The sequence below is a fragment of the Anarrhichthys ocellatus genome, unplaced genomic scaffold, assembly GCF_004355925.1.
Source record: "Anarrhichthys ocellatus isolate YVR2014 unplaced genomic scaffold, GSC_Weel_1.0 scaffold2060, whole genome shotgun sequence".
Classification (NCBI taxonomy): Eukaryota; Metazoa; Chordata; class Actinopteri; order Perciformes; family Anarhichadidae; genus Anarrhichthys; species Anarrhichthys ocellatus.
In genome coordinates, this window is record NW_022282034.1 from 1 (window position 1) to 8784 (window position 8784).

Consider the following 8784-nt stretch of genomic DNA (forward strand, 5'->3'; position numbering starts at 1 on the left):
GTGTGTGTGTGTGTGTGTGTGTGTGTGTGTGTGTGTGTGTGTGTGTGAGAGAGAGAATGCAGTAAATATTACTTTATTTTTCTGTAGGTGGCAACATTGATATGTTTAAATTTACTCACAGGCTGGTAAGTGTAAACGTGCTCATGTAAAGTGACTGAAGAGCTAAGAATCTATTCAGTTCAATTAAATTCTTCTTAAAATTGCTCTCACAGGACAATCTTTAAAAAAACGAATGATACGCTTCTGATGTTTTCTTCCAATCTGGACCCAAATAGCCTCAGCCACTGAACCGATCACAGAGGGACATCAGGACGAGGTATTACTGCAGCTTTTACGGCATTATTTCATGGCTCTGACAACAAGTGATTTCCTTTTTGTTCCGGTGATTACCTTTTAAATAATTGGTTAATAACACTAACAATCTCCTGTGCTATCAAGCACTGCTGTGCTGTTTAGACCAGGAACAGCTAAAGCAACACAGTAGGAGTTATGTAAGGTAAGAGCTTTTGATTCTGTTCATTACCTTCTGTAATCTCTGTACGTTCTGGACCAGGAAGCGATAGGCATTATACCACGGCAGGAAGACATCCTTCAACACGTCTCGGACACCCTCCTCTTTGAAGCGCAGGGTCTCTGCTCTCACTACAGGGGAGTTGATGAGGTACAGTCTATAAGGAGAGACAGAGTTGGTCAGTGTGGCAGGATTGATAGTGAGTGAGTGAGAGCATATATAAAAATCAAACCCTAGCCCGGCAAAGTCTGCAGTTTTTTAGCCCGACACCGATCCCTTTAAGTTCTCGAACGCTAACACTGATGCGTGCAAACACACACAAACGCTGCAGCGCAGAGGCATGTATGGGCACAATGAAAGGACAACGCTCTCTCTGATACATGCAAAAAAACACACACATGAAAGGAGAGAAGTTAAATGAGTCTGAGTCCGACTCAAGCCCGCTGGGTCCCCAGGAGTTTGCAGACCTCTAACAGTGTGTACATAGGTAATTACTGAACTGTGTTTGAGCAGGGGCGTTTCTAGGATTCAAAGAAAGGGGGGCTTAGCCCCAAGAGGAGTGGCACGTTTGCGTCATTTGGGGCCGTGGATATCCATTGTTTCAGACAGTTCATAGATTGGTTCAATCAGAAAGAGTGTGATTTTGATCTGTAGTTTTGCTTGCATTCAGTATATGATAACACAAGAGACAGAATTTCAGGGTCATAGTGAAATTTGACAACACAAATATGAACTTTTCTCAAATAAAGAGAGAGAAATAATTTTCCTGCTTGTAAAGGAAAGACAGATAAACTAGCTTTCATATCCGCGTCACTCCCAAATCCTAATTCTTAAAGGGGCCGCACACAATGGATGGAGAATGGACCTGACAGTGTCAACTTTATATCGTTCAGTATGATGATAGGCTATTGGATTGTAATTTGAAGGGGGAGAAAACATACAAACCAGAACGCACGCACATATGTAGCATGTTAAAGTTATAAATAACTTGTCCATGTGAGAAACAATAGTTTAATTTAATGACCTCACCAAAATAAAAAATATATATTTTTTTTTAAAGCCAATAATGCAAAATTATTTGGGGGGGCTGAAGAACATTTTAGGGGGGCTTAAGCCGATGTCATTCGTTCAACATTTTACAGGTACACGTTGATGGTCAGCATTTGAACTTCAGTATGTTGCTCATACAGATGCGTGCAGACGGTTAAAACCATGTTCAAACCTTCTTGCCACAACAATCTGAGGTAAACGCTTCACTTTATGTTACATAAAAACACTTAAAAGACACCACTGAAAGAGAGCTGTGAGGCAGGCAGCATTCTCTTAATGCAAAGCTATTCAGCGGTCAAACATATCTGGATTTGATTCACTCCAATTAGTTTAACTGTCCACCTTCAATAGGTTCTACACACATTTTTGGGCCAAAACCAAATTTTACCAACAGCATCCCATTGCAAATGAATCTCTTATCTCCATTGAGGCCAAATAAAGACACTGCTGACATGACAATGGAAGAGAATCTGAATAATCCATATGGATATAACAGTCTGTGGCAGGCGTCAGCACACTGGGTTAGAGTGGCTGGAAAAGGTTTTGATGACGACTCTGGGATGATGCAACTTCATGCAATAGGCTGTGAGCGATTTTAATAGCAGCAACTACTGAAGATAGCCTTGAAATAAAATGCAGAATAGACAGAACCATTAGATGGTTAAATACCTAAAAATGAGCCAACATGAAGACAGTTGACACTGAAAATACCAACAAAAAAACCCCTCACAGTCTACACTTCACCCTCTCACTGCTTCAGTTTCTATCAGACGCATGTGCGCCTTTTTTCCCCCTTATCTCTGCAACTCACTCTTCATCAATATATACGGTTTGAGAGCATATGACGCAACTTCATGGTGCTTTATTCATTAGGACATATGGCCATGGCACTCTCACTGCTCAGGGCGAAGGAGCGAATGTATGAGGAGAAATGTGTGTGTGAACGTGTATGTACATCGTGCGTGTCTTTACTTTTAGCAGGGCGAAGTTTGAACCTAATTAAGCGTGGACAGCGATTCAAAGCCTTTAAAATCATGCCTGCTAATAACATAAGGTAGGTTAATGGTAACACACAGAACCCTGCCACCGGCACAAAGACATTCATGCTTCAGAAACACACACACTCATTCACATTCAAGCACAGAGCTGACCTGAGGGCATCCGCTCCATATTGCTGCACTATCAGTCCTGGATCTGGGTAGTTCTTCTTGCGCTTGCTCATCTTCTGTCCATCGCTGCAGGAGTGAGACAAGCAAAGGCATTAATGCACATACACACACATGCATGCATGCATGCATGCATGCATGCATGCACAAAAGTGCATGTCAGAAAACCAAGCACTTGGTATTCAAATTAGTCAAGTCCTTCCAGGTCAGCAGGCCACAGTACTGCATTTAGACCCCGGGGCTGAGGACATGACAAGTAGCCCCGTTGTAGAGCGGCTCTCGGGGCTAAATGTTGCAGCACACAAACCACAATGACCATGAGAAACGGCAGGAAGAAATGGGGATGAATTAGCAGGTGGAGAACGGAAAGGAAAAGGAACATAAAATTGGTAGTAAAGAAGAGGGGAACCAGTGGATCATTGGAGGCCAACACGAAAACAATAACGTCTGCAGAAAAAAAGCTCAGCATTAGGTTGGCAATATCCTGTATTGTTCTTACTGTCAACAAATCTTGTTAAAGACAAAAAGCAACCCTGTTATTGATTATTGCCTGTGTAACCAAAGCCTGATTGGGAAATTAGAAGGACTGGAAAAAAGTACAACAAAAAACGGAGAACAGCCTCAATCTTCAACAAAGATTAATTTTATTTGCAAATGAAAGAAAGATGAGAAGGAGGGGTTTGGTAAAAAGTCGATGGACTCACCTAGCGAGTATCAATCCGTTAACGATGATGTTCTTGAAGGGCGGTTTGCCAAACAGCGCTGTGGAGAGCACCAGTAAGGTGTAGAACCTACAGCAGGATGCAAAAGATAGCACACGAGGTCAGCGTGACAAGCAGGACTGAAACATTACAAGTCATTCTTTCTCCGAGGTAGGATTGAGGAAAAAACTCATCTACTAACTTAATAAACTAACTAATTTAATACTTTTATTCTGTTTAATTCAAAACCAAAAATGAGTGTTTCAGAAACACACCATTCATGCTTTGCATTCGTCATTTCCCTAAATGAACTCAACAGGGAAGGACTCAATGTTACCATTCCTCATCCGTCGACCTCTTTCCATCTATCCATTCATCCACAGCTTACCATCCCCTCGTCTGGTCAATGCCTTCGGCGATGAAGTCTGCTGGGAAAGTGTCCTCGAACTCCTTCCTGTTCTCAAAGGGGTAGTGGGCCTGGGCGTACGGCATGCTGCCGCTCTCAAACCAGCAGTCGAACACCTCCGTGATCCTCCGCAGCACGCCCTTACCACACCGCGACGGGATCGTCAGACCGTCGATGCTGGGCAGAGAAAGTGGTGACAGGAGGAGGGAGAAAAAGAGAAAGGAGGAACAACCGTTAAGACAAATGGCAGCAATAACAAATTGAACGGTCTGGTTTTATTTCGGGGTTTTCTTTTTGCTGCGGGGCACTTTTTAAACATCTGTACACTATATGGATCCAAGCGTCTATAAGCTTTTTTGCCTGCAGTCTACAACAAGGATTTTTATAATCTTTTACCTCTGGGAACGAGGTTTAAGAAAAAAACAATGTTGCTAACGATGTGCTGACATCCACTCGAATGAGCTTGGTTATTGCCTTGGGTCACAAGCTTCAGACACAAGGATATGGAATCATTTACTCCACATGCCGACTCACTCAGACTCAGGCCGTGAAAAACAATAATGGTTTCTTCAGTAAAGTCACGTAAACGGAGGAAAACAATTGAACCTGGGTGTAGTAGCTACAAAGTGTGAGGTGCCCAATAACTCCAGATAAATCCATGTGTATGGAAAGTTCCCTCAGTTGTATGAATACAACAACAGAATATTAACCACACATATACACATGAAGTTGATTAAACACACATTTACGTTCTTTTACCATTCAGCAACAGCCTACTGCACATTTCTAGAATGATTAGCACTAAACTGCAGATTACACCTTTAGTGATCACTAAAGCCCACTCCGCTGCAGCACTCTGCTGCTTCTAAGAGCTCTGCTCCTGGGCCTATTGAGGAAAGGGAGAGTGTTAAGCAGGAACATTACCAAAAAGAAATGCACTGCCGAGTACATTGTGAGTAGTTTATTATGTAATTTTTGTGGTGCGTTTACTAAGATTTCGCGAAAATGTTCGCAATGCGGGCAGAGCCATTATCTGTGGGATTTGGCCACTTCACACCGTATTATATGATGTAACAGTCCGCCCATTTAGATGTTAAGAGATCCATACATCTTTTGTATTTATTAAGGTTCAAACAACCGCACACTTTTCAAACCTGGTGTTAAACATCTGATGAACTGTTAAAGAACACGTTTTTGAATTCGATGAGTTTCTTTTCAATCTTAAAGGATTGCTAAAATAACTTCCATCACCTTTCCGTGTCTTCCAAACCTGCACAGGCACTTTATAAACACACAATCCAAACACGGTAGCAGGACGAAGGATCCTTTTTCCTCCCCAATCAATTACAGATAGCCAACCCCATGGAGGTGATTAAAGGCAATGAGCAGATGAAGAGGAAAGTGATCTGTGTTCCACAGCACACGTTTGGCTCAGACAGACGTTAGAGAGGCAGAGGGCAGATTTAAACATGGACAAATTCATGTACCAACACACACAGACACCATATTATAAACTTATCATCTCATGTCCACCCATCTACACACATACAGCCGGTGAATCTGAGGGTATCGCACTACCACAGCAGACACACACCACTGAGTACATGCTCAGGTGGTTAGCTAACAATCTCGGTGTTGGATCAGTGACTCACCTCTCCCGATGCAGATCGGTTGCTTTGACTCCGGTCAGCTCCTCCAATTCAGCTATGGACCCGACACACACCACCTGACGCACAAGCACACACACAAAACAGAAATTTAAATAAGCAATTTGTGGTTTAAATCATCAAACGAAAAATGTATTGGAAAGAGATCACATTAGGCTTTTCCATTCCATTTCTGACATTTTATCAAGGATAATTCAATTAATAAAAAATTGATTAACATTGCAGCCCTTATCAAGGTCAATGTTATATATTTGTGTAGAATTAAATTAGTAATTGTCTGATTTCTAACAAAAACTCAAATACCAATATCTGTGTTGGCCTCCCGAATACATTATTGTTGGAGCTACACTTTACAAAAAGCAAGTAAAAAGGTTAGTTTGTGCGATGAAGTACTACCGACCTTTACAATGTTGTGGACTAATGCAATTTAGTGTTTGCCAGTGTGCAGCAGGCGACTCAAACCTCTGTTCTTTCTCACGGTTCATTTTACTGAAAGGAATTTTTTGACATTTTGGGATACGTGCTCATCCACTTTTAAGATGTTTTTAAACATAATTAATTTGTAACAGACCATGTACAATATCAAACATAAATGTTCCCATTTAGTTTATTGAATTAAGGTAATGATGAGAACATTGATACCATTTAAAACAAATGAGATACGGTGTGTGCTATGAGTGAGTGTTTAAAACCTGCAAAGGACTGTAAACCTCATAATTCTAATGTATTTATCACAATACAAATTAAAAGGAGGCCTACTTGAACACACTTCCTGAGTAACTTCACCTTAGAAAGTGTGGTAAAGTGTGTTATCTGGTCTCCTCAGAGAGTTAACCTGTAGGCTCTGCTCTAGTTTCACCACAGCGCCAGGTAACATGGCCCAGATACTAAACCGCCGTCACACATAGAACAGAAGAGTAAAAGAAACGCATCCAGAAAAGACAGAGAGAGAGAGAACAAAAACAAAACAATACTGAGGTAGAAATTATACTGCCACACACACACAGACAGACTCACTTACAGCTTTAGTGTTGGGTGTGTGTGTGTGTGTGTGTGTGTGTGTGTGTGTGTGCTTAGCCGCTGAGGGGCGTGTGAAAGAGGCACCAAGGAGCGCAAGTGTTCTGGAAACAGTCACAATGCTATTTCCAGCAAGCAGGTCGCTGGCTGTCCCTCTTTCAGCCAAGGGAGCAAGACTTCATTTCTCAAACGCTCAAACAACCCAATTCTGACGTCTCTTTTCAGTTCAGTCTACTTCACACAGTTGGCTGGGTTTGGCAATGAGCATCCATAACGAACATTTATACAGTTTGGCTGACTCCGCCGCTGTCTGCTTCTTTTTCTTCCATCCATTTATTTTCCTTCCCCCTCTTTTCAACTCCCATCCTCCCCTCGCCCCCCTTCTCGTGTATTTCACTTCCTCATTTTCGTCACACGATAATTTATTCCGTCCCCCTCTTCCTCCTCCCCCTTATTTTCTGTGTCATCCTCCCCTCGATCGCCGTTCGTCTTGCGGACCTTTGAAGTCGCCTTAACCGGCATAAAGAGATACCAGACACATTGGTTCTTGTTTGTTTGCTGTTTACGTTAATGAATCATTCATGTGCTGAGTTTACAGAGGCACTCGGTAATGGTGCCTGAGGGGAGCTGACTCAGACTGCAGTACGGAGTCAGGCTACACTCTCTGGTTTGACACCATGGTCCCCTCACTCTGCCATGCCAGAAAGCCTCTCCTACACAAGCCTCCACACACACACACACACACACACACACAAAAAAAAGGTCCAGATATGCTAAATTATGAGAGCGTCAAAAGGAGGTCAGTAAGAAACATTTCCACTCTGCAAATGTATGAGAAGACTTGGATTTCTGTGCCCTCGCAGCAGACCAGTAGTCCTTTGGAGAGACATAAGACATTCGTTCCCCAAACTCATTTCTAGAGGAAATAAAAGTGAGACTTATGGAGAGTTAAACTTTTCAATTATGCCCTCTCATGCTGAGCCCAGATTGATTTACGAGTGCTGCCAACCCTGAGAAAAGAGTAACTGTCGTGGTATTTGGTCATGACACAAGACAAATTGTGTGATATCTGCAATGCACAAAGACACGTTAGAAGCATCAAGTGCTCCATTAAAACAAGTGTGAATTTGTGTGTTTTCCTGACCTCCTCAAGGTCTTCGCTGACCCAGAGCGGGATCGGGGTCCCCCAGTAACGGTTCCTGGAAATCGCCCAGTCTCGTGTGTCTCTCAGCCAGTTCCCGAAACGCTTCTCCCCGACAAAATCTGGAACCCTACCGAAACAGAGAGATTATGAAGATGTTTTCAACACCACATGGAATTCAATTTAATAGCCATTTCACTGTCATACTGTCCAGTAAGAACAATATGGCCTAAAATGATTTATTACTATATCCAATTTGTACTACTTACCAGCAGAATATAACAATAACTTCTCATGATATAGTTAAATTAACACAACCTGGACTCTGATAAGCAGTAAATATATTGATAAATAGACAAAGGGAGCTTCCTAGCTGCTGTCGCTGGCAGTAGTGATGGTGTTTGCTGGAACATGAAAAGACTAAAAAGCCTCACAATCCACTGTCAAAACATCACCCACCTGTAAACGATAAGTAGGTGATGTTTCCCAACAGCCTGCAATCAGATCAATCAGATACAAAACCGTTTGGGAACTAACGCCACTGCCCATGGTATGCAAGAGAAAATAAGACGTTTGTAAATCAAATTTAAGATTTTTCTTAAAATGCAATTTTTAAGACCTACAGATGAAATACATTTTCTCACAACAAGAGCAAAGCATTATCATAATACCCATTATTCCTTATTCGTATTAAGCTGACTTTCTCTTCTTCCTCCTTTTAGCCCTAAAAATAAACTGTGTTGCTGTATTTATGAAGCCCAACCGCAAAGGTTAACGTTCCCTCCGAGGCATCTTCCTCCTCCGTACCCCTTTTCCTATATTGCCTCGACCGATTTCTAGCTTTAATCCACTATCTCACAATCTCTTCCTCTTCCTCTCATTTCTTTCTGTCCCCCTCTCTCGCTTTGCCAGGCAGTGTTGCTCAGGAGAACAGAGCAGGGGGGGGGGGTATAAATTGTCGTCAGGATCCACGGGCTAAGCAACGAGTTCATCAATTCCCATTTGTGGGAGGCATTTCTATTTAGGCCCCTAATATATCAATTTAATGATTTTTTTTTTTGGCTGCTGCTGCTGCTCGCCAGCCCCCCCCCCATCCCCCACCCCCCGTGAACACTCATCCACCAC

The 8784-nt window shown here is 42.4% G+C and overlaps 1 protein-coding gene across 1 annotated transcript; it reads right to left on the minus strand.

The window, feature by feature from the left end:
* Positions 1 to 22: 22 nt before the first annotated feature.
* Positions 23 to 8587, minus strand: LOC116378095 (isoleucine--tRNA ligase, cytoplasmic-like). The gene is made up of 6 exons (XM_031839911.1): positions 7663 to 8587; positions 5487 to 5560; positions 3817 to 4011; positions 3432 to 3518; positions 2713 to 2796; positions 23 to 668 (listed from the first exon to the last, which is right to left on the minus strand). The coding sequence occupies exons 3-6, from the start codon at positions 3918 to 3920 to the stop codon at positions 488 to 490; spliced, it is 456 nt and encodes a 151-aa protein (XP_031695771.1). The 5' UTR covers positions 3921 to 4011; positions 5487 to 5560; positions 7663 to 8587; the 3' UTR covers positions 23 to 487.
* Positions 8588 to 8784: the final 197 nt, after the last annotated feature.

What these genes read in the sequence shown, in the direction of transcription:
- LOC116378095 (XM_031839911.1), bottom strand. Translation starts at nt 3,920, where the DNA reads ATGCCGTACGCCCAGGCCCACTACCCCTTTGAGAACAGGAAGGAGTTC. An exon ending in AACGGATTGATACTCGCTAG is followed by an intron (nt 2,797 to 3,431) that starts GTGAGTCCATCG and finishes TCACTCCTGCAG; the next exon opens with CGATGGACAGAAGATGAGCA. An exon ending in TATGGAGCGGATGCCCTCAG is followed by an intron (nt 669 to 2,712) that starts GTCAGCTCTGTG and finishes CTCTCCTTATAG; the next exon opens with ACTGTACCTCATCAACTCCC.